The sequence below is a fragment of the Bubalus bubalis genome, chromosome 4 (genome assembly GCF_019923935.1).
Source record: "Bubalus bubalis isolate 160015118507 breed Murrah chromosome 4, NDDB_SH_1, whole genome shotgun sequence".
Lineage (NCBI taxonomy): Eukaryota > Metazoa > Chordata > Mammalia > Artiodactyla > Bovidae > Bubalus > Bubalus bubalis.
In genome coordinates this window covers 151,001,704-151,028,547 of record NC_059160.1, presented here as the reverse complement: position 1 = coordinate 151,028,547, position 26,844 = coordinate 151,001,704, and the positions used below count along the sequence as shown (strand labels likewise).

The 26,844-nt window shown below is 43.6% G+C and overlaps 1 protein-coding gene across 1 annotated transcript in view; it reads right to left on the bottom strand.

Moving 5' to 3' along the window:
- LRMDA (leucine rich melanocyte differentiation associated) overlaps positions 1 to 26,844 on the bottom strand; it is a gene marked incomplete at its 5' end in the record, with an annotated part of 1,193,353 nt that overhangs the window by 483,154 nt on the left and 683,355 nt on the right. Inside the window, one exon of the mRNA XM_044942025.2 lies at positions 19,699 to 19,816. Coding sequence (XP_044797960.2) covers positions 19,699 to 19,816 — 118 coding nt within the window. The remainder of the gene's footprint in view (positions 1 to 19,698; positions 19,817 to 26,844) is intronic.

Below are 26,844 nucleotides of genomic sequence, written 5' to 3'. Positions count from 1 at the left end.
GGCAATTGAGGCATTAGTTCCTCCAGTCACACAGGGGATGGGAAAGCCAGGATGTGAATCCAGGTTGCTGACCTGAAACTCGGGCTCTTCAGTGTTGCCACGATGTCTCCCTGTAACCTCCAAGCCCAGCAGCCTCAGGGGCTCTGGTGAACTCATACCTGACCCAGAGGTCAGGCTGAGGACCTACACACAGTCAATAACAAAGCCACAGGGAGACCAGCTACGTCAGAGATGAGCTAAGTCTCTTCATCCATATGTAGATGAGGACTCTTGAGTTCTGGAGATTGGCCAAGAGCATCCAGCAAGCTGACTGCTGGAGTGGAGCTCACACCCAAGTGCTCATGCTGGCTGAGATGGGCTCTATGCCCCCCAAATACATTCACTTCTCTTTTGGGTGCCCTCAGTCAAGCTATATATGTTAGTGTGCTCAGGCTGTGGGTGGTTTAAACAAAAGAAATGTATTCTCTCAGTTCTTGAGGCTGGAAGTACAGGATCAAGGTGTCAGTGGGGTTGGTTTCTTCTGTGGTCTCTCTCCTGGTCTTGCAAACAGCTGCCTTCTTGCTGCCTCCTTCCATCACTGTCTCTCTGCATACATACACCCTTGGTGTCTCTCTGTGGGTCTAATTTCTTCTTCTTATAAGAACCAGCCATACTGGATTAGGGCCCACCTGGACAGCCTCATTTTAAGTCACCACTTTAAAGGCACCTTCTCCAAATATGGTTATACTCTGAGGTGCAGTGAATTAGGACTTCCACGTATGAACTTGGGGGTAGGGTCACAATCCAGCCCACAACAGCTGCATTTCCCAGACTCTCCTGTAGTTATGAGTGTTCCTTTGACTGAGTTCTGGCCAATCAGTGATGTTTGGCACCTCAAAACCAGACCCATCAATTGTGTGCACAATTCTCCACATTCTTGCTCTTGTCCCATCCATGGGCTGAAGCCAGGGAAGAACTCCAAAGCCCAAGAAAACCACATAGCCTTTGGATAGAAGGAATCTATGCCCCTGGTGGACAGAATGCTCCTCACTCTCCATCTGGAAACCTTCAGTGGACTGCGAGTGATGAAGCCATGGGCTACTTGTTAACAGCAGTTAGCCTTTCCTGACTGATACACCCAGCTCCCAACAAATATTCTCTCCGTTACATACCAAAGGTCAGTGAATTTTACTGAAGAAGGGATAACAGCCTAACACTAGCACTAAGGTCAGTGAGCAACCCAGATGGGCTGCAGACAAATGAGGAGGTAAAGCACTGCCTCTTCTTGGGGTACCGAGTTTCTCAGGGAGCACAGCCCCCTAGAACCTTCCCTTACAGACTCCCAAGGGGTCTCCTGGCCCCTCCTTCTTTCACAAGCTAATAACTGGGAGGGGGGGGTAAGATACACATGATAATGATCCCTTTCTTATTTAAACAGACCATTTTTCTTCCCAATAAATGCTTCTTTTTTTGTCAGCTCAAATATTCCCTTTTGATAGAATCCTGAAAATAATTAGCCTTAATAACTCTGCTGTGAATAATGCCACACAAGAAGGAGACGGATGTTAATAGAAACCTTCCACTCCAAAACCAAGTCAACCTCTCGGCCTCCTTCCCCAAAAAAGAAATGTAACAAGAGAAAGATTATAGGTTTAGCACAACTTGGGAAGAAGTGTATATTTGAAATAAATGTATGAAATCTTTTAAAAACAACACATGCTGAAAACTTCATATTTAGTTTGATTTGCTTTCCAATTCACACAGACTGCACAGTTGCATACAATCTTTAAACAAGTACAACCCCTGAGAAGTGTGGATAGATTTAAGAGAAATAAAAGCAAGATCAGCCAGCTTGTAATCTTCTTTTCTCTTTTTGCATCCCCAAAGCTGCATTAAATTGCCTATTGAGAACAATAACATATTTGTGCTTTTATAGGTAGAATGATTGGTATTATGCAAAGATTTGGCTAACAGTCTAAAGGCACATTCACACTGATCAGGATTGCATGCTGTTAATAATTTTCAGGATACTCTAGGGAACCTGTAATTCCCTGGGACTACAACCTAGCAGGTCAATGCATGCTTTGTAGGAGCTCCCACAGATTCTGAACCATACCAACCAACAAGACTAGGAAGTCTGTTCCCAAAGAGAGTCTTGGGAAAGCAAGGTGTCCCTTTTGACCTTCATTCTGTCTCTGGCTTCGTAGGTACAATGACTCGTTCAGGATGGACTGCCAACTTGAAGATGGTACCTAGGCATTATTAAACAGAGCCTAAAACTGCTGTTCTCCCCACATCCTGAGATCTAATAATCCATCCCTGGAAAATTATCCTAAGGAAATAAAGGAAACATATATACACACACACATACAATGAGCAGTATTTTGTATGTAAGGTTAACATCTAGCAACAGTGGGAAGTGGTTGGTAACTCGTGGTACATCCATCAGATTGATGAAGAACTGTAGAGTCCATAAAAAAATAAATTTGAAGACTACAAAGTAGCACAATAAAAATGATAGGTTAAAAAAAGTAGAGCATTAAACACACATAAAACACCTATTGAAAGGGATAAGGGTTGAAAGGGAACAGAGCAAAATGAAAAGGCATAGAGTTAGCCTGTAGGAACACAGCTGAAAGATCTCCTTTGTTAATTTCCCTTACTGGGATCATAACATTGTTTTAAGAAAACATATAAAAATAAAATAAAACAAAATGCAATGGTCCCAGGACCTTTTAATCTCTCATTACCACACATAAGTCTGAGCCCTGAGATTCAAAGGCCAAGCTCAAACATCACTTCCAATTCCCCCTTTAGGAAATTGATGAACTCCTTCCTAAGGAAGTCTGTGAAGGGTAGCAATGTCTAGTTGCATGGACGGACACCATCAGACCATGGCCAGGTTGCCTGTCTGCTCTGAGATACAGAAAAGCAAGCTACACATAAGCAACTAGAAACATGGAAATCAGGAAGCCTTAGTTCAAAGCATTCAAACCATTCCACCGAGAGATCTATTTACACATTCTCTTTCACACATAAACGCACACACACGCGCCCACACAAAGCGGCAGCAGCACTGCAAGACCTCTTGTTGTGATGCAATACAGAGGCTGAGACGGTCAGATGCATCCCCCACTCCGTGGGCATGAGTCTGCGCAAACGCTGGGAGACAGTGAAGGACAGGGGAGCCTGGCGTGCTACAGACCATGGGGTCGCAAAGAATCAGACACACCTTAGTGACTGAACAAAACAGCTTCCAAGAGTAACTCTTATTTCCTATGACCTAGAAACCCAGAAGGCAGGCAGAAGACACTGCATGCCTCACCTCTGTCTCCAGGAACAGCTAAGTGATACTGGCACCAAGATATTCCTGCTTGACCTGAAGCTGGTATGTCTTGCTGCCAGTTCTGATGTGCTTGTGCCTTCGGAGGGGAGTGAGGAAAGGCACTTCCTAGTCATCCTCTCCGAGGCTTATACTCACCTCTGGCTAAGTGGCTTCACTTTTCTAAGGGCCCCCTAGAGCCATCACAGAACTGCCACAAGGGACTTGCAGTCTTGCCTAAACTACTCTTTCACTGATGTTTGGCAGAAATCAACACAACACTGTAAAGCAATTATCTTTCAATTAAAAATATGTTTTTAAAACCTATTTTTCAAAAGAATTGCTTCTCTTTACTGTGCACCTACTACGTGCCAGGCCCTGTGCCAGACGCCCTGATGCATTTGTGTCTTGTCACAGCAAATCTGCGAGGCAGATGGTACTGTCTCTGTGACCCAGACTGGGAAAGTGATAGAAATGGTGCAACCTGGCTGAGGTCACACTCCTCTAAGTGATGGATAGGGATCAGCACCCAGCTCTCTGAGAACCCAAGTCCGGGACTCGCACAAAACTCTTCTGTCTATTCCAATACACTCTGCCTGAACTGCTTTTGTGCAGGGGTTATAATTAGTTATCTGGTCCCAGTTGCTTGTAGGATAAACAATGTCTGATAAACCCACAATGCTGTAAGTATTTATTACATTGCAACCCAGCTGCCAAGTGTCTAACCATTTTAATAAAAAGCTATTTTCTAAGGTTTATGTTTTATTGCATGTATGACTCCCTCATTGGTTAGCATTTTGGAGTTGTGGAAAAGGTTATGAATTTAGAAACTGGCTGCATTCATATCATATTTAAAACTTAATGCTATTTTATTAAAGACATATGGGCCTCCAAAGTACACATATTAAATGTCATGTAAGAAAAGTAGCAGTTTAAATCATGGTCAAATTCATTTTTGACGTGACTCCTGAGGCTTCCCAAGATCTGAACTATTTCTTTGTAAATCTGGCAGTTTAACCACACTCATAAATCACTTTCAAAGCATATTATTTCTTAATTTTACTGCATTAGAGAACGTTTGGCCTACACAGTGAACTGTTTGTAGCAGTTATGTGAACAAAGTTGCACATTTAGTCACACAATGTGGAAAAGCAGCCCGTGGGGGAGGCAGAAAAGGGGCGGCGCCTCATTCCTTCTGCCCTTTCCCCCCAAGCAAACGCAATTCACAGTGTTCAGATTTGGCCTCTGTAATCTCAAAGGCCAAAAATCACAATCTGGTACTGAGGCTTTTCTGAGGACAAGGAAGAAAAAATTATTTGCAATTTAATCTTTTTCCAAAACATCCCATGACTAAAAATTAGCATGAGTGCAGAAATCAGAGTTTCTTTTCTTTTCTTTTTTTTTTTTTAACATGATACTGAACTGAAACAGATTTTTCAGGGGGTAAAAACTGTGGCTTGGTGTAATATAGCTCTTGGTTGTTTTCTAATTATCCAGAGGTCCCATATCTCAACCTTGGGTTTTCACAGCCCCTCTAATGATGAGATAATATTCTTTGGACATGTGTAACAAGCCCCCAGATTTCACTCCCTGGTTTTCTCCATTTTACTATGGGGCAGAAGTGGACTGACTCTAAACAACGGCCTTGATTTCCAGATTCACCAAGGGACTTGGACGAAGATTAAGAAGTTGAGTCCAAGGTCACCCAAATGAAAGGGCTTAAGGGCTGGCCTTTGCGCCGGGCTTCCCTTTCTTGATGTGCCCTGTAGGGGCCTTGCCTGGTCCACTGCTGTCCACCTGCGGATGCGGCACCACTGCCTTCTATTCGCATCCATGCAAAGGCCTGTGTCGTGCCTGGAGAGACTCCCAAACTCAGGGGCCCAGCCTCCATGAACAGGAGGTCCTCCTTCTCCTCTTAACGTCCCTTCTTTGAAGTATTTTACTTTCATCAGGAAGCAGAGACTTAGTAAAACCTTAGAAACATGAAGTATAAATCCCAGAAAACTCAGTTAAGTCACCAGGAATATAGGGACAGTGCCCTCTTCTATGAACTGAATTATGCTCCCCTAAATTCATATGCTGAAGCACTAACCCCCAGGTGCAATCTTCTATGAACTGAATTATGCTCCCCTAAATTCATATACTGAAGCACTAACCCCCAGCACTAATCTCCAGGTGCAATCTGACTGCACCTGGAGACTGGGTCCTTGGGAGGTAATTAAGGGTAAATTGAGGACATAAGGCTGGGGCCCTGACCCAGTAGGACTGGAGCCTCATAAAAAGAGGATGCTCTATCAGTCAGTCAGTTAACATCACTCACGCGTGTGTGTGAGCCGTGCTCTCTCTCTTCCCACCATGTGAGGACATGGGGGGTGGCCATCTGCAGGCTGGGAAGAGGGCTCTCAGCAGAAGCTGACCATGCGGTCCCTGTCGTGGACCTTCCAGCCTCCAGAACGGTGAGAAAATAAACCTGTTTCAGCTACCCAGCTGACGGTGTCCCAATATGGCAACCCCCAGACAACAAATACGACCCCCAACTCAAGCCAAAATGACCTTCCTCGTGTTCACTCACACAACAGGAAGACACAGGAGTGACTCCACACAGGGCTGTTTTGCAAGGCCACAGCTTAGAACATGAGCTGCATACCAGACAGCGTGAGCTCCTCATACACAGTCTCAGTTCATCCCCACAATAGATGTGAAAGCAGATCTGATGTTCCTCATATCAACAATGGAGAAACAGATGGGAGGAGGCAGAAGTGCAGTCTTTAATACAAATCTAGATACAAGCCCCAAACTTGGAGTGAGATGGCCCTCAAATGGAGGAGCAAATCTGACGAGAGCACATGAACACATAGAATCACAGGATTGCCAGGGAATAAAACAGCCACGATAAATCCAGATTTTCAATCTTCCCTAAAGAACAGCTGGAGGCAACTTCTTGAAGCACATCAAGAACAAAAATAAAGGTTGGGTGGTGGGAGGGAATGAATTAAAATGGGCCTAATAAAACATGGGAGAGGCCACTAAGCCAGACAGCCTCCGTGACAATTCCGATGCCAACAACAACAAATAAACAAAGGCCTCACTTCTAAATTTCACTCTTGAGTTAAAAGCTTCATATGATAGAAGCCCCACTTTAAAATTCCCCACTCCAAAAGAGAAAAATAAAGATACAGCTTTGGAGCCTAGACAGAGAGCATTCGTTGCCTGTTGAAAAGAAATAATGAGTTCTAATTCAGGTAATGTAGCTCAAAATTTACTGCCATATTTTAAAATGCACATGAAAAATAAAATTATCCTAAAATGTCCTTGGTGAAAAGGCTGAATGGAATTGCTATCACTGACAATAGCATTGAACTTCGCTAAATTAACATCAAAGGAAGCCCCAGTTACAGAGCATCTGTGCATTCTTGATGGTGCCCTGTCTGTTAATCTAAGACACTCTTCTGTAAGGAACAGAAAAGCAAATAAAAGAGCTAATTGTACCATCAGCCTTCAAGGACCCCAAGGGCAGACTTGCCCCTTCATGTTGGCGAAGCATCACTTTGCCTGGTCAGAGGGACTGTGAGGATGCATCCAGAGTCAGAGTGTGAACACGGGCCCGAGAGCCAGCCATGGTGACCACAGATAGGCAAAAACAATGAAGAGGCAAAAACACTCCCTCGAGACGTGGAACTAACTCATAAACAAGACCCATTAGCTATGTGGGAACTGGATGTTCCTGGAGAGCTTGACAAGGAGAAACAGTCAGGGATCAGTGGACATCTATTAGGACTCTTCTCCCTTATAACAAGAAACACTTGTTTTTACTCCTCAAGGAACCATTTGGGGCAAAGTACACCCCTGGGGTAATTTTTTTTAAGAAGCAGCAGCTCTCCTCTGAGCACTGGGCTCCTCGCTGAGCCTACTGTGTAGGGAAGGTACCATTACGGAAGTTCCCACTAATTCTGGTAATTACCTGTGTAGACCAGCTTGGTACTCACTTGGATGAGACCCTGAAAAGTATCTATCAGCCACATTTAGGCAAACAGATCAAATTCCTATTTCAGTCAAATTCTGTGAAGACTTCTCCCTCTGATCAAGTTGGATAACCAGAGGCTTTCCTTCTGCTTTGTTCTATCCACCAATTTTGCTTCTTAGGCCTTTGGGGACAATGAAAAGAACAAGTAAATGATAAGTATCTGACGTGCCTTTCATCACTAAGCTTACATGAGTCTTTATATATTCTTCAAGTTGGCTCTTTTGGTCCACTGTTAGAGGCTGAATTGTGCCCCTCCAATTTCTATGCTGAAGTCTAACCCCCAGGACCTCAGCATATGACTATGCTTGGATACAAGGCCCTTAGAGTGGGGACTGCCAGTGAGACCAGTGTGTGGGCCCTAACCTAACACGATGTGTCCTTGTGGGAGGAGGATGTCTGGACACACAAACAGCAGGGGGTGTGTGCACATCAAGGTGACCACGTGGAGGCACAGCAAGAAGGAAGCCACCTGCAAGCCAAAGTGAGAGTCCTCAGAAGAAACCAATCTCACCGACACCTTCACCTTGAAACTGGAGCATCGAAGACTGTTAGACAAGGAGTTTCTGCTGTTTAAAACCACCCGGTCCCTGGTATTTGGTGATAGCAGTCCTGGCAAGCTAGTACATCTGCTATAAGTTGCGGGCAGTTTGGAAATAACCAGAACTCAAGACCAGAAGTTGAGACTATGCCATCTTCATGTTTTCTTCCTCTCTTAGCCGCAGAACTGCAATTCATACATATAATCAAAGTGAACTTCAGAACCAAACTTTAGAACCACGTTCATGACCTTTCCCTAGTGAGCCATCCATCCCATAGGCCTCCCTACCTTCTAGGATTCCTGTCTGCCTGAGGGTTTAGTCCCTACCATCTGATGCCACCATGGGTCCCAGAAGAGACTTTTCAAGCAAGGCAGGGGTTCACGAAGCCACAGAGGTCAGAAGGGTAGAGAACAAGGCCCCTGGAACTGACTGACGGTGGGAACACTGAGGCCATCACAATCTTCCCCTGAGACCTCAGTCACTGGCCTCTTCCTCTGTGCTAGCCAAGCTAGTCCTGTACTTCCATCCCACTCCTTCTCATCACTGGCCTGGAATCATCAGGCTCAAAGCAAAGATCTGTGTGTGTGTGTGGTGGGGGTGGGGGTGGGGGGATGGCGGACAGCAGGGCAGGTCAAGTGGAATAAAGCCTGTTAAGGATAAGGGGCCGCCCCCAAGTGACCAATGTACCTGCCGCAGCAGACCAGTTCCCTGCCAAGATCTGAGCTTCATGCAGGACACAGGGTGATGTGAGTTTAAATATGGGTGACTTGAAATTAGCACCCCAACTTTATTCTCTGAGAATCCAGTTTCTTAAGAAAGCATGTTTATTTCCTTCTTCTCTTTCTCAACAAGCTTAATTTTTAAAAAACTAAATTGCCAAAGGAAAATACCAAAAATTATCTTTTTAAAAATTTTATTTTATTTATTTTTTAACTTTACAATATTGTATTGGTTTTGCCATATATCAACATGAATCCGCTACAGGTATACATGTGTTCCCCATCCTGAACCCTCCTCCCTCCTCCCTCCCCATACCATCCCTCTGGGTCATCCCAGTGCACCAGCCCCAAGCATCCAGTATTGTGCATCGAACCTGGACTGGCGACTCGTTTCATATATGATATTATACATGTTTCAATGCCATTCTCCCAAATCATCCCACCATCTCCCTCTCCCTCAGAGTCCAAAAGATTGTTCTATACATCTGTGTCTCTTTTGCTGTCTCGTATACAGGGTTATTGTAACCATCTTTCTAAATTCCATATATATGCATTAGTATACTGTATTGGTGTTTTTCTTTCTGACTTACTTCACTCTGTATAATAGGCTCCAGTTTCATCCACCTCATTAGAACTGATTCAAATGTATTCTTTTTAATGGCTGAGTAATACTCCATTGTGTATATGTACCACAGCTTTCTTATCCATTCATCTGCTGATGGACATCTAGGTTGCTTCCATGTCCTGGCCATTATAAACAGTACTGCGATGAACATTGGGGTACACATGTCTCTTTCCCTTCTGGTTTCCTCAGTGTGTATGCCCAGCAGTGGGATTGCTGGGTCATAAGGCAGTTCTATTTCCAGTTTTTTAAGGAATCTCCACACTGTTCTCCATAGTGGCTGTACTAGTTTGCATTCCCACCAACAGTGTAAGAGGGTTCCCTTTTCTCCACACCCTCTCCAGCATTTATTGCTTGTAGACTTGTGGATCGCAGCCATTCTGACTGGCGTGAAATGGTACCTCATTGTGGTTTTGATGTGCATTTCTCTGATAATGAGTGATGTCGAGCATCTTTTCATGTGTTTTTTAGCCATCTGAATGTCTTCTTTGGAGAAATGTCTATTTAGTTCTTTGGCCCATTTTTTGATTGGGTCATTTATTTTTCTGGAATTTAGCTGTAGGAGTTGCTTGTACATTTTTGAGATTAGTTGTTTGTCAGTTGCTTCATTTGCTATTATTTTCTCCCATTCTGAAGGCTGTCTTTTCACCTTGCTTATAGTTTCCTTTGTTGTGCAGAAGCTTTTAAGTTTAATTAGGTCCCATTTGTTTATTTTTGCTTGTATTTCCAATATTCTGGGAGGTGGGTCATAGAGGATCCTGCTGTGATGTATGTCGGAGAATGTTTTGCCTATGTTCTCCTCTAGGAGTTTTATAGTTTCTGGTCTTATGTTTAGATCTTTAATGCATTTTGAGTTTATTTTTGTGTATGGTGTTAGAAAGTGTTCTAGTTTCATTCTTTTACAAGTGGTTGACCAGTTTCCCCAGCACCACTTGTTAAAGAGATTGTCTTTAATCCATTGTATATTCTTGCCTCCTTTGTCAAAGATAAGGTGTCCATAGGTGTGTGGATTTATCTCTGGGCTTTCTATTTTGTTCCATTGATCTATATTTCTGTCTTTGTGCCAGTACCATACTGTCTTGATGACTGTGGCTTTGTAGTAGAGCCTGAAGTCAGGCAGGTTGATTCCTCCAGTTCCATTTTTCTTTCTCAAGATTGCTTTGGCTATTCGAGGTTTTTTGTATTTCCATACAAATTGTGAAATTATTTGTTCTAGCTCTGTGAAGTATACCTTTGGTAGCTTGATAGGGATTGCATTGAATCTATAAATTGCTTTGGGTAGTATACTCATTTTCACTATATTGATTCTTCCAATCCATGAACATGGTATATTTCTCCATCTATTAGTGTCCTCTTTGATTTCTTTCATCAGTTAGTAGAAGGAAAGAAATCTTAAAAATCAGGGCAGAAATAAAGGCAAAAGAAACAAAAGAGACCATAGCAAAAATCAACAAAGCCAAAAGCTGGTTCTTTGAAAGGATAAATAAAATTGACAAACCATTAGCCAGACTCATCAAGAAACAAAGGGAGAAAAATCAAATCAATAAAATCAGAAATGAAAATGGAGAGATCACAACAGACAACACAGAAATACAAAGGATCATAAGAGAGTACTATCAACAATTATATGCCAATAAAATGGACAACGTGGAAGAAATGGACAAATTCTTAGAAAAGTACAACTTTCCAAAACTTGACCAGGAAGAAATAGAAAATCTTAACAGACCCATCACAAGCACGGAAATTGAAACTGTAATCAGAAATCTTCCAGCAAACAAAAGCCCAGGTCCAGATGGCTTCACAGCTGAATTCAACCAAAAATTTAGAGAAGAGCTAACACCTATTCTACTCAAACTCTTCCAGAAAATTGCAGAGGAAGGTAAACTTCCAAACTCATTCTATGAGGCCACCATCACCCTAATACCAAAACCTGACAAAGATGCCACAAAAAAAGAAAACTACAGGCCAGTATCACTGATGAACATAGATGTAAAAATCCTTAACAAAATTCTAGCAATCAGAATCCAACAACACATTAAAAAGATCATACACCATGACCAAGTGGGCTTTATCCCAGGGGTGCAAGGATTCTTCAATATCCGCAAATCAATCAATGTAATACACCACATTAACAAATTGAAAAATAAAAACCATAAGATTATCTCAATAGATGCAGAGAAAGCCTTTGACAAAATTCAACATCCATTTATGATAAAAACTCTCCAGAAAGCAGGAATAGAAGGAACATACCTCAACATAATAAAAGCTATATATGACAAACCCACAGCAAACATTATCCTCAATGGTGAAAAATTGAAAGCATTTCCTCTAAAGTCAGGAAAAAGACAAGGGTGCCCACTTTCACCATTACTATTCAACATAGTTTTGGAAGTTTTGGCCACAGCAATCAGAGCAGAAAAAGAAATAAAAGGAATCCAAATTGGAAAAGAAGAAGTAAAACCCTCATTGTTTGCAGATGACATGATCCTCTACATAGAAAACCCTAAAGACTCCACCAGAAAATTACTAGAACTAATCAATGAATATAGTAAAGTTGCAGGATATAAAATCAACACACAGAAATCCCTTGCATTCCTATATACTAATAAAGAGAAAATAGAAAGAGAAATTAAGGTAACAATTCCATTCACCATTGCAACGAAAAGAATAAAATACTTAGGAATATATCTACCTAAAGAAACTAAAGAACTATATATAGAAAACTATAAAACACTGGTGAAAGAAATAAAAAATTACCTTCTAAAGTGGCTCAAGAAAATGTCAGGCTGGAAATGTACAGATTACAGACCTAATCAGCTATTAAAGGCTCCATCTCAGTCATTACCAAAGATCACACAACTGAGGATTTCTCATAGCTCAGTTAAGAAAGCTTAAACTCATTCCTTAAAACAAAGGCAGCTGACACCATAGGGGATAATGTCTTCTGGGTAAGAATATGTCAAAGAACTTTTTCAAATGCCAGAGACTGCCAGATGAGTTACCACTGGATCTCTGACAGCCATCAGCTTTCTTCTCATCACAGCATCTAAGCTGCTCACTACCACCCAGACACCTCCCTGCAGTCAGGGAAGGGCTCCGGGCCACAGTTCTGTGGCCCACGTGGCCATCTGAACACGAGCGCTGGCCTGAGCTCTCTGAATGCGGGGTGGCCTCCAGCGAGCAGCTGCCTCTGCACAGATTTCCAAAACGCCTGCTCTGCACAGAGAACTAGTGCCCCTCCCCCAGACAGCCAGGGATCCAGACACAAACTCGCCCTTACCGTCCTCCCACTTTGAACCCCACCAAGGTTCCTCCTCTTCCTCAAGTTTCAAACCTGGCCTAACTAACAGAGCCCTCCACCACCTGGTTCCTACTATTCTTTGCCTAGCTCGTGCATTTTACCAAAATGGGTTGGAGGGAATGGTCACAAGGTCAAAATTGAAAATTACAAAGTTACCTCTGGCTCCCTTCCATGTCCTGGTCTTCTCTTTAACTCCTACTTCTCATCATATCACCATGTCTGGAGGATGAAATTTAAGGTATACAGGAAAAAGGGCACGAGCTCAGGGGTCTATGCAGGCCTGAGGAAGAACCTGATTCCATAGTGCTCTGTAATTTTAAGTGATATACGTAAGTTCTCTGATCATCATTTGCAGATTCAAGTTCATGGAGAAGCTTAAAGATAATATTAGTAAGTCAGTACTACAATATCAAATACACAGTGCATGCTTAATACCCACTAGGTGTTGCTCTGACTCACATATCAGCAAAGCATCATTGCAACTAATAATGCATCTCTAGGCAGCCAGTCGACTCTGAGGCTGGCCTTCCACCCTAATGAGTGAAACAACCAGAAAGCTTACTAAAGTCCGTGCTGTGATATCCAAAACCGCTATGAACTTCACTATCGTGCGCTGTGTCTCAGTAAAGAGCCCTGGTTCGAGGGGCCAGGGAAAGGCCCGAGGATAGAATGTGAGCACAGATGGCCTCTTAGTCGGGTTTCTGCAATAGCACTGTTCCTCCTAGTCCCAGTGGCTTATGAGCAGCGTGTCTTTCTCATGCAGATGTCTGTAGGTGGCTGAAGCAGTTCTGCTTCAGGTTTGGCGTGTGTCTGCTCAGTGTGTGTCTCATGTGATTTCCGCAGCAACTGGCAAGTGAGCAAGAGGGGTGAGTGGAAACACATGGCACCTCATGAGGCTCGGCCTCGAGTTTGTATGCTGTCACCTCCGTACACATCCCATTGGCCTAAGTGCCACCTGCCAAGTCCAAAGTCAGTGGGATGGAGAAGTATACCCCTCTCTTCAAGGGGAAGCTATGGCAAGGGCAAAGATAGGAGAACAATCTTAGACAAGTGAAGAAAACTACCCCACTTCTCTAAAACGGGTAGGATCCAGACAGAGGCTGCAGGCTAGCAACCCTTATTCCCGCCAAAATTGCAACTTACTTCCAAGATCCTCTAGGCATATGTTTATCCAAATAACTTTGGACAAAAGCCAGCATGTTGGAGGACACAGAGGGGAAGAATGTGGAGGTGGGCCATCAGGGTACAACGAAAGCCAATGACTCTAACAGACATTCAGTGATATCTCCCCAGGCATTGGACTTAATGGAGAATGATGCCTACTATGTGTGAAGCACCTGACTGGCCAGGCCATAGGGACATCTGGACATGGTTCTGAGAGGGTGCGACCACCATCTACAGTTCTATTTCACTTCCCTTTTACTGTGGATTTCAGTCCTCTAGCTACAGGGCTTGGCTAGGATGCTGGAGACATAGCTTCACTGCGACAGTCTACCTCTGATTTCAGAGAGTTCTTATCCAAAAGCAAAGCCATAGAAAGCTACCAATCTTGTTTCTAAAAAGCAGTACTCTGAAAGCATTTATTTGAGACACAGGATGCCATGGTGCTAAAAATGAGGGAAAAAAAAAATACAACATCTTTAAATGATCCCCCATCAAATGAACGTGGCAAACGGAAATCAGAAAAAAGAATAAAAACAAACAAACTGAAAATCATTGGCTTCTGAAGTTGCTTCTAGACACACCACCCAAACATCTTTCAAAAAAGAAATCAAGTAAAAATTTTCCTCCTTTCAAGATTAATTATAAAGTTACTGGAAATAGAATCTGACTATGTCTCAGGATAAGAACCATCTGTGTGAAAACAGAAATGAACCATAAAACACTAACACATTCAGGTAGTTAGAAATATCTAGAAAAATCAACTGACATTTTTCATTGTATTCTGTTTGGCACAGTAGAGAACTTTCAACGTACACGGGCTTGTTGTCTACTTAACTGCATGTTCACACAGTTTACAAATTTTATTTATAGGCATACCCCTGGCTTTATGAAAAATACATATCTCTAAAAATACTGAGCACAGAACAAACGTTAGTAACTACAAGCCACCTAGAGGTAGTTTCGGATAACCTTTCACATGTTCGCAATTGGTTACGTGGGGTCAGAGAACATATGAAGGACAAGCACACTGTGCTTTAGAACAAGGTAGCACTTCGTGAAGAGCTAGGCTAGGCATGGAAACCAGTCAGTGAGCCAAGCAAGCCATGAGGCAGTGCTCCTTTGAAAAGGAGCACAGACAGAAAGCACAAGAGCGTCAAGACTGAGAAAAATCTCACTTTAATAGCTCATAGACTTGTGGAGTACCCCAACATGTTTTCTGGGAAGAGCTACCTTTTTCCCCCTACAAGCTCTAACATGAGCAGGTGGGTTCTAAGAGAAGGACTCAGAGAACACATAAGCAGTGACAGGGAGCTCAGATTGCACCCCTGCCCCCATCGTAAGAGTGAAGTTCCATGGAGGAGATGTGATCCCAGGGACCACCATGGACACAGATTCTGCCATCAAAAATAGTAGCAGGGTAAAATCCTTTGGAAAATCAGACATGCAAGCCAGAATCCCTCTTTTTTGCCAACATACGGATCTAAGTTATTATATTTTCTTGAGGTACGTGTCCTTTTCCTGCTTTTGCAGAGGACCATATTGAGGCAATAAAAAAATGAACCAGCTTCTGTGATAGATTTTCCAACATGCTGTGTTCACAGTTTATTGTTTTGATGGTACTGGCTGAGCCTCTGTGATACACCAGGCCCAGAGACACAGAAGCAAGGAAAGTCAAGTCCCTGCCCTCAAAGACCTGACACCCCAGGGGGTGAGCAGCTGCCTCATCCCAACAAAGAACGGGCTTCCAGATGCTTCTACTCCTAATATGCTTTTTTTTTTCTTCATGGAAATTCAAAACCAGACACAGATGGAAGAAGCTAAAGTTACCCAAGAAAGTTTGGGCCCAACTTCAAGTGTCAAGAGCAGGACTGTGTACTATCATCAGGGAAGGAGGTAGTCCTTGGACCCAATGAGCTTTCAAATTTCAGTTTAAGGACAAGAATATAGAAGATTTCCAAAGCTACACACATACACATTCTTACAACATTCCCCAACCCCAAAACAGATACCAATAAACACATCTATGCAAAAGTACACAAATACACAAACTATACACCACGGGAAACCTACACAAAGACATGGATGCCATATTTTCAAGGACACACCAAAACTCACAAATAAACCTATGACCCTATCTTGCCTATAAGAGAACGGCCATGACTACAAGCAAAAACACACGTGTAAAAACACTTTCTAACAGAGGCTGAGGTTCTCGGTCCAGCTGCCCTGGTGGCTGCTATTGCTTCTATAAAGATTCCAAAGAGTAAACCATTGGAAGCCAACTTCCCATATGTGCCTGTAGACAAGAGGGCTCAGTTTTAAGTAATTATTTCAAAAAAATTGACAACTGTGCTCTTGGCCAGAACAGGGATGAATAATTACAATGCCAGGAAATAATGAAGCAATTCTGGCTGTCGATTCTTGCACTGTCTCTCTGATGTTAGGGCTGCATGCCTACCACGCACGCCCTCCTGGACAGGCCTCCATACTGCTTTGATCTATGTTTCTTGGAGCAGTCAGTGGTGGGGCGGGTCAGAGTCTGGTCATTAAGCTGTTCTTGGGGGGCTATCACCTCCTCTATGTCCAACTTGGGTACTCTCTGCATTGACAATGCCATGATCTAATGGCCAATGTTTTTCAGAGTATATATTTTCTTTAAAATTTCAGGAAATGAGCAAAGCCTAGCTGTTGTAGGAACATTCACTACACACACACAGAAAGCAAGATTAGAAGAGCTACTGCAACATTAACTATCAATTCCTAAAGAATGACAGCATCTTTCCGTAGAACAATCAGAACTCAGACAGAAGGCAGCTTTTAAACAACAAAAGCCAAAAGGCAGCCATGAAGGAGAAATGTGTCATTGTGCGAGACACTGAGAACTGACTTGCACTTCAAGCGCCGGGCCTGCCAGGTACCATATCAAGCCTTTGTGACTTAGGGGGTTTATGAGTTGCTGGATGATTCTGCATTTGTATCAGCCGAGAACACCCAGACTGCCCATTCCCTACCTCCAAGGTAAGGGCTGTGATTGGAGAGGCATTTTCCATTCTCCCAAATACTTTATGTCAGGAATAAAATGAAAACAGCTCCCCAAATCACGGCCCCCTTGATCATCCATCAGAGCATTCTGCTGAATAAGCAAAACAGACTGTCACTGCTTCAGAAAGGACAGAAGCCAACTTGAGATTCTGAGTCCGTGATGAAAAATAAGTCTTCACCAAGCGTGCTCAGTGCAGCGTCGGCAATTCACCAAGAGGAAATTGCTCTCCACTTAGGAGCTGACTCCGAGTGTACACATACCTCCCAGAACATACATATGTATATATACACAGAGATGGAACGCATATATACACACCTGCAAGGAACAAACACATGTCTGTACATACTGTGAGCAGGCGAGAACCAGCCTTTCTAACACCAATTTATTAATTCAGCAAGGAGCTCATTTGGCTTCTTTCTATCTGAAAGAAAAATAGAAGCGCATCTCTCTGCAAAAAAAAAAACAGACAAAAGGGAATTGTCTGCCATTCACAAGAGGCACAAGAGTCAGATATGAAACTGGCAACACAGAGAAATCCTCCAGTACACTTAAAGGGTCACAGGGTAAATAGAACACTACACAGGGGAGCCCAGATGGCTGAGTTCTTGTCCCAATTCTGCCTCCAAGGGACTTTGGGGCCTTAGGGAACTATACCCTCTCCCTGTTCCTGCACCCATAAGATGAAAGCACAGACCAGAGAGTTTTGCAGCCCTCCCTTTTCCAGTTTGAAAATCATGGGACTCTACAACAGGATAACCACCAAAAGTCCTGATGCTTTGTCAGAGTATTTTTGTCTTTCTCCAAATATTGATAATTAAAGGGTATTTCAAAGCTTAACACAGTTAGTAAAAATGTGTTAGTAATGATTCAATCACACAAATGAGCTGATTCTGTAAGTGATCAGAAACCGACTGGGAGCTCTGAAGAGCATTTCTGTCAATGGTGCTAATGACTCAGAATCAGCCACTGCTGGATTTTAAGGAGCCCGTCCCTGCTTTCAAAGGCAGGGGACACCTTCAGTTCTCACCCATATCTACTCCAGCAGAATAGTCCTGCTTTTACCTGTTTTCTTCATTTAGGCCTTCCTTGGAGGTTCTGTTTGGACAGAGAGATGCACAGAGGGAATGGTCAGCTCAGTGCTCCAGGAATAAGAGATGAAAGAATGTGGGGTCTGCAGATAGATACATGGGTGAAGCTTGGATTTTCACAATTATGAGCTCATGACTTGGGCAGCCCAAACAGCATCCCTAGGCCTGAGTTACTGCATCTGTACAGTAAGTCAATGCTCCCTTCCTTCCACATTTGAAGGTTATGTGAGGATGCACATAACTGGACACAAAAGAACTTTAGAACAGTAGTGGACACCACTGATACCCTATTCCAATATGATGGGTATTATCTTTATGACCTCTCCAGATTTCCAGTGACAGTAGAGAGCTTCCATGTCAAAGACAATGAAAGCAGGAGAAATAGTATCTATTCTATAAAATGCATGCATACACAATGGTGAGAAATGCAGGATGTATGGGAACTCAAAATATTATAAACACTCCATTTGTTGTATTTTGGTTTGGTGATACTGGCTGTCTCTAGAATCTTTTAACCAAAAAATAAAAAAAAAAGGAAGCCAAGAAATAAATTATTTCATTTGAACAAAATCACAAAAGCTGGAATAACTAAAGGCAGTCATGAGCAATACATCAAATCAGTGTCTCCATAAGGAAAACCGTTAACACTTTAATAGCTACGAAACGAATCACTCAATTAATTTCCCACATGCTGAAACAGGTAACAATACATTTATCTGCCAGTATTCTACTCTCCGTATCATATATTTCCACAACTGTTAGCAATTTTATTCAGCATAACGAGAAATAAGTTGCACCTCATGGATTCAGGGAAAGAAAGTGGCCTGAGGTCTGCTGCCAGCTGAGCGACTTGATGGAAGAGGTTTCATTTTTCTGTTTTGGTTCTGTTTGTTTTTTCCTCTTTCCCTCTTAATCATTTCCAATGCACGTGCAGAGCGCTCCAAGTCCATCAGTGAGGACAAATGAGACCTCAAGGATCTCTGGGCCAAAGATTTCAACACACAAACTAGGCTCCCACAGGAAGGGACTGCAGCTCCTCAGAGCTCTAGGACACGACGGACCTCCAAAGGAGTCATGAAGCCCATTCCCCAGCCTCAGGCTTCACTGAAGGATCCTAGCTCCTTCCAAGCCCATGTCCTTCATAATCTCCTTGTGTGTGAATCCAAGACCCCAAGCCAAATCCCCCTTGCCTCATCGGTGCTGCCATTAACATGAGACCATGTCCAATCCCCTGGCCTCGAAGCAGACTCAGCTGGTGAAACAAAGGTCAGTAAACAGCATTCGCCTGAGCTCTGGAGAGCCAAATGAAAGACGCACACACCAGTCTCAGACCACATTGTCAGAAAAATCGCCTTCCGTGCTAACAGTTATTTCCAAAGGCTACTGAGCCCTCACCTGTGAACAAGAGACAAGCACTCTCCCCCAGCTACCCCTTGGCCCCGAGAAAGAAGAGCCCCCACTGAGGCACTAGAGGAACCCCACCTACCTGAGAAACAGTAATGTCCAATGCTCTCCTGTTTCTCCTTCCTCAGCTCCAGAGTCTGCAGAGGTCTCACCTTGTAAATGAAACACTTTCAAGGAGGCCTGAAATCCTCCTTGCTTTGAAATTCTTCTTGATGCTGGGAACATCACCATAGGCTGTGCATGATGCTGCTTGATTGGTAAAGAGCCATCTGTCTGAAATCACCTTACCAATCACTTTGTAATACCAACAATGTCCCCCTAGAGTCCCAGGATGACCCTGCTTATACCAAACTCTACTTCTTGTTTGGCCAATGGTGTATCCATGGATGAAATCCTGGTGCATTCTGAACACACGGGAGGACTTCCTCCAGCCTTGAAGAGTACCCAGCAGGTGAGGCATACCTCACAAAGAACAAGAGAGTCGAGGGCTTACCTTGGGCTTCACCACCTTCATGAAGGCCCCTCTGACCAAAGCTTCCTCTCGTTCTTGTTTGGTTACTTTCCGAGCATCCAGAAACTTCAAATTGGGCAGCTTGTGCAGAACAAAGCATCTGGGAGAGAACAGTCAGAAACAGCTCAGGAAGACTGGGGTGATGGACTCAAAGGTTCATGCAATTTATCTGATGTTCAGGAAACTATATTATTAAGTCTTCAGAAGTTTAGACCTTGGGTGCTGCTTCTCCCCTCTTCTTTCACAATGAATTATCACTCTTTGGGGAAATTCAAATGGTTCTGTTTTATACATATATGCAACTAAACTTTCAAAACATACACTAATGGTTGTTCTCGACTCAAAGGTATACTCACAAACTGCACACCTGGATTCACCAATAAGATCCTATCCATTTATTTACCTTTTTCCATTCTGAAAATCTTTGATGCACAAGAAATTCTCAGAGAAAATAACCTACAACCTGATCATACCATTGATGTTACTGTCATTCTTATGGGTCATCTATATTATTCTCATCTCGGAGAGAATAAAAAAATCTTCATTTTGAAGCTGAGACAAGAGACTTTAATTTGCCATCAGGACAATAATAATAACCTGGACAACTCTGGGATAGAAGTAAGAACATACATAGCTGAGAAATTGCTTCCTTGAGGGATCAGACAGACATGCTGAGGACTTTTTTTTCATCATCACTGAGTTACTTCTACACTGGCACTATGAAAATTATCTCCATCAAGGAGAAACAAGGGGAGTTGGTTTCCAGTGGACATTAACAGCCCAAATATGCCATATGGTCTCCCTGCAAAGAGTCTTTGGGATCCATTACCATCTTTAAGGATAACCGAATGACTGACTACTTGTGTGATGAACTATCTTTAAGCAGGTGTATGGATTTGACAAGAAGACTCATCTGGTCAGAAGATAGGTACATACATAAACATATAAAAAATGATACAAAAGGTACAGACATCTGCCTCTAGCTCTCCTTCCTCAGGGTCAGTCACCGACCCAGAAGCTTTCCATCAAGCTCCCATACTCCTCTAATCAAAGGAGCAATTGTTTAGACCCTTTCCTGCTTAGGAGGAAAAGGTGGGTATCCAATGTCAAGAGCGGTAAGTTACATCATCTGCATGGGAATCTGACTTTTTCTCCCTGTATCCTGCATCCTCAGTATTCACTCATCTTTCCAAATCCCTCAAGAAGTTTTCTTCTGCATCCCCAGCCCACATTGCTTTCTCCCTTCTCAATACGCCAAGGAGGCATTTTTAGCACCCTGCAGTCTAACACCATATTATTTTCTAATTGACCTTCAGTTTAATGTCCTCACCAAAACTATAAGCTTCTTGAAGACAGGGACCAATTTTTCTTTCTCACTCTCAAACCATTTTGGAAAGAAGCATTAGAATGGACACTATAAAATGCCAGTTCATTTCAGTTGCACAAATGTTTCTTAAGCACCTACTTCATGCCAGGCCTAGGTATACAGAGGTGATTACAACATGGTTCCTGCTCTTTCAGTTCAGTTCAGTCACTCAACTGTGTTCAACTTTTTGCGACCCCATGGATTGCAGCATGCCAGGCTTCCCTGTCCATTACCACTTCTGGAGCTTGCTCAAACTCATGTCCATCGAGTCAGTGATGCCATCCAACCATCTCATCCTCTGCTGTCTCTTTTTCTTCCTGCCCTCAATCTTTCCCAGCATCAAAGTCTTCAAATGAGCCAATTCTTTGTATCAGGTGGCCAAACTATTGGAGCTTCAGCTTCAGCATCCATCCTTCCAATGAATATTTAGGACTGATTTCCTTTAGGATGTACTGGTTGGATCTCCTTGCAGTCCAAGGGACTCTCAAGAGTCTTCTCAAGCACCACAGTTCAAAAGCATCAATTCTTCTGTGCGCAGCTTTCTTAATGGTCCAGCTCTCACATCCATACATGATTACTGGAAAAACCATAGCTTTGACTAGACAGACCCTGGTCAGCAAAGTAATGTCTCTGCTGTTTAATATGCTGTCTACATTGGTGATAGCTTTTCTTCCAAGGAGTAAGCATCTTTTAATTTCATGGCTGCAGTCACCATCTGCAATGATCTTGGAGCCCCCCAAAATTAAGTCTGTCACTGTTTCCATTGTTTCCCCATCTATTTGCCATGATGTGATGGGACTGGATGCTATGATCTTAGTTTTCTGAATGTTGAGCTTTAAGCCAGCTTTTTCATTCTCCTCTTTCACTTTCATCAAGAGACTCTTTAGTTCCTCTTCGCTTTCTGCCACAAGGGTGGTGTCATCTGCATATCTGAGGTTACTGATATTTCTCCCCTGGCAATCTTGATGCCAGCTTGTGCTTCTTCCAGCCCATAATTTCTCATGATGTACTCTGCATAGAAGTTAAATAAGCAGGGTGACAATATACAGCCTTGATGTACTCCTTTTCCTATTTGGAACCAGTCCGTTGCTCCATGTCCAGTTCTAACTGTTGCCTCTTGACCTGCATACAGATCACTCAGGAGCAGGTAAGATGGTCTGATATTCCCATTTCTTGAAGAATTTTCCACAGTTTGTTGTGATCCACACAGTCAAAGGCTTTAGTGTAGTCAATGAAGCAAAAATAGATGTTTTTCTGGAATTCTCTGCTTTTTCTATGATCCAACGGATCTTGGCAATTTAAGGGGTTCTAATATAATGGGGAAGATGGGTTCAAATACAGAAATTAGAAATTGGCACAGCTAAGCACCAAGTTTGAGGTTATGCACAAATTAGCTTTGCAAACACAAAGAAAGAAGAACAAGAAATCTTAAGAAAGCTTCAAAGAAACAAGCCCTAAAGCAGTTCCCAAACACTAAGTTTTTTTCTCAGTGCAAAGTTCCTGAGGTGTGAGCAGGGCTCCCTCCTCAGTGGAGCCTTAGGTCCCCAAGGCCAGCACCCCCAGTTCATAGGATGGTCCTACATCATCAAAGGGCCTCACATATGCTTGTCCAGGTAAAAGACTCAGCTGATCACTCAAATGCCAAATAGCTCAGAGGTTTCTAGTCACAGCCTTCCTATGACTTAAAGTCAAAAATATTCTAAATTCTTTTGTGGTATCCTTTTCCTGCTCAGAAACTTCCACACCAACATCTGAGGTCCTGGAAATTTGACTGCCTACTTCCTGCTCTCTCCCTGCCCTCAAGCTACTCATTATCTTCTTTCTTACTTCTCCCTAAGCCTCTTCTTTCCCTCTCTGAATGCCACCTAAGCTTACTCTAAATTTGACAAGTTCTGCAAAGGCCCCAATACCTTTCTATCCTCCAGAAGAACTCCCACTGGCCTCAGTCAGTGTCAGAGAAAACTTCCATCCTCTGCTTGTAGCAGCAAAGTCTTGATGACAACAGATTCTTTCAAATAAAGACACGTACAGACAGAAACAATATGTCAGGAGTGACGCTCAAAGGAGTAAAGACACCCACTAAGTGTAGGGTGGGAAAAGATGAATATTCAGGTGAAGAAAAATCAGTATTAGAAAATCAGCCAATGTTTAATGATGGAATGAAAGATGTCTTCACGGGGCTGGCAGGAACCATGGTGACAACAGACAGCATGTTGTCATTTCGCCCCACTTTGGATCACAGCCCTGAAATCAAAGGAGAGAGAGAGAAGCGCTAGCTTTTAAGCTAGTTAAAAAATTTTAGATGACAAAGAGCTACTGTTTTCAGAGCACTCTTCTTTCAACACCAAAGAAACATCCACGAAACAGGCTGCCAGCTACCCTGAAACTAGGGGTGCCCAGACTCCCACCCAGTTGGTCAGCCTGGATTTCCAGGTGGTTGATGCCTCAAGATGTCTGAGAGATACTAGGAAGGCTCGTTCCAAATAGTTCAGTATGAGACTCAGCTCAGGACTCACGGTATGTCCCTTAGGAAATGTCTTCTTTCATTTATTTACACATTCACCCACCCAGCAAATACTTAGAGACTGAGCCTGGTGCTAAGAATGGGTGATGCACAAAACAGACAAGGTCCCTACTCTCAACGAACTTACATTCTAGCTCAGTGGGTCCCAGACTTGAGGAGGTGACAGAATCCCCCAGAGGCCTTGTTGAAACACAAGTCACAGGGTCCCTCCCTAGAGTTTCTGATTCACTGCATCTGGAATGAAGTTTCAAATTTACATTCTAGTAAGTTCCCAGGTGAGGCTGATATGCTGCTAGGCCTGCTGAGAATCACTGTCCAAGTACAAAAACACCACAAGGCTTAATAGTTTTGGAATTATGAAGTTGATAAGGTGGCCAAGTGTATCCTTCCCAGTTCAGCTAATGGTCTGTCCTGCCCCCATTGTCTATGGTCCCCAGTGCCCAGACAGAAGCCATATCCACCAGACCTTCTTTCTTGCCCTTGGTGGTTTGGAACCAGCTCTAAACCAGCTCTGCCAATGCTTAGTCAGTGAGCTTTCTGCCTGCCCGTCCCATTCTGGTCTTGGGAGATCTATTTCCCTTCGTTCTAGGTCATGTCAGGGTGTCAAAAGCTGCAGCTTCAATCCTGAGTATAATACAAGTTTGCCATAAAAATACAAGAGAGGATTCCCGAAGCCACAGAATGAAGGCTTTTACAATATCAATTCAACCCTTGTAAATTTAATTCAGGGTTATTTGTTGCACCAAAATCTCTTTACTGTGATGTATTACTTAGTTACCAGGGTTATCACAGCCGTATCCTAAAGTTGCATAGTACATAAAACATTTCAGTTAACAATGCGGGAAGGTTAACTCCCCCAGATAACCTACAATCACCAGGGCTAGTCCAGATGACATGCCTCTGTCAGCTTCCACGAGCTATTGATGGTTCAATCAGTTTGTTTTGAAGGTAAAGTACAACAAAAGGGCAGTAAACTTATTCAGACTGTCAACAGGGGCTATCGGGAATGGGGCTTGCAGGTAAGTAATTCTGGGTGTTTTAAAGCTATTATCAAACAGCAATGGTTGAAGGAAGAGACAGCTACTAATAACACAGAAGGCAGCCATCATAAACCACTTTATGGCAGAAACCCCCGTCCATAAATCCTGCGGCACCCAGAGACAGCTTCAGATTTATAAAACTGCTTGTTAAGCCAGGGCACTGCTTAATGAAAAGAGATCCGTCTAAGTTCTCAGGCTCACATCCCCAGCTCCAGAGGGCAATGCCAATTTTCCTGACCTTCCCAAGGTGGTTGGGAGAAAGCCTCAGGGCCGGGAGGGGTGCGGCGCGAAGTCAGAGGCCCTCCTGGCTGTGACATGGAGGGTGAGGTTACCCAGAGGAGACCAGGGACCCTGGGAAGGTGTTCAAAGAACCACCTGTCTCTGCACACAGATTCTTAAAAAGTGAGACCCACACACAGCTTTTCAGGTTCTCTCTCTTTTCATAGAGGAAGTGCCATTTCCTGAAAGAAATCATCTAAAGAGATGCTTACAACTGGTAGGGGGACAAAAACAACAGCAGAAAGCCTTTTTTGGTTTGTTTGGTTTTTGCTCCCAAGTCAGTTTTCTCTACCAAAAGCTCTGGCACTTTTCATCTAGACTTCAAAGGGAAGGGAGGATGCTGTCTCCGGCCCACATCTGCTCCCCCGGGGGATCTGGCTGCTACCCAGGCCCTCTGCACAACTACAGACACCAAGATGGATCTCCTACATCTGCTCCTGGGGCTGGCTGCCATGTTTCTTCTTCTGAGACTCTACCCAAGAAACACCACATTTCCAGATCCCAAGGGAACTGCGTTGGAGTCACGGGGACTTTTCCCACCTCCCTCCCTTTACAGCATTCTATGCTTCTTCCTATTGCCTCTTGGTGCCTTCTTGCTCTCATGCATGGGAAATGCGGACACAAGCTGGGGGTCACCCCCCACTGGGGGCCCCTGAAGGCAGCAATAGGTGATCCATGAACTGTTCTCATCCTTTCACAAAGCTTAACAGGAAAGCGTGAACACGCCAGCAGAACACCAAGCTTCTTTGCTCTGGATGGCATCAACCCCATTTGGTAACACTGCTTACCTCACGCTGATCAAAAACTCTGATCAGCAGCTAAACGTCTCTGACTAATTTTGAAAAGTTAGCAGTGGCTTTAATGAAGCTTACTGAAGAGACCAAAGCTTTCAAGTGTATGTGTTGGAGGGAAAAACAAGAGGGAGGTCTTCCCAGCAAAAAGCGTGTGGACTCACAGGGCAGAGGAAAGAGCCCAGACTCTGGGCTGAGCTTTCTGTGTGACCTTGGCACAGTCTCTGCCGCCTTTCTGAGCTTCAGTTTCTCCATCTGTGCCATGAAGGGAGTGGGCTAATGCTACCCCGCCTCTTAAGCTTCAGTTTGCTCGCTTGATTTCTATGTGCCTCCAAGTTAATCTACAATAAATACATCTGTATTCTCCTCTTTCATATTGCTTCAATTTGCTTGTCTCACTACCCACTCACACCTTCAGGTAAGGGAGGACGGTGAGGAAAAGTCAATAAAGACCACAGAGTAATGTACAAAGACGGCGAGTGAAGAGATGACAACGCTCTCCCTCTAATGAGCCGAGGTGAGCTCACCTGCAGCATTAATGAACGCCTGACAACCAGCCAAGGCCAGCTGATTTCCCTCACAGTTCACTGGCAGCACGTTTGAAGTCTCGGTGCAAATAATACACCCACAGGACAGACCAAGGCCCTCTACAGAGGGGAACCAGCAATTACTCTGTGGGTTTCTGTCACTTTGATCTCTAGGTCGTGACCTTTGCTTTCCTGTGATCTTCAAAGCCCAGATTGCAGATTAGCTGGAGAATGCTCACTGGGTTATGTAAGCCACAAGTTTTACGGCTCCTCTACGGCTGGGAAGTGGTAGAAGCCCAGGGCGGCCAGCAGCGGACAGCCAGTCCCTCCCTGCTGCCCCTTGGCTGAGTGTGACAGACACTGGGCAGGCCTCAGGGCTGCTCCCTGGGAAGGAACAAAGAAAGGGTGTCATGTTTTAAATAATTTCAAGTTGTAAGGAATACAGAGGAGCCTACTGAGGAGGAGGGAGGAAGGAGAGACTCGCCAGAGACTGGAGTGGCAGGAGACAATAAAGGGTCTAGCGACAGAAGGATTTAGTGAAGGAGTGCTCGGAGCCCAAGACACCAATGGCCTTGTTTGATGCATGAGGTCTGGCACTTGT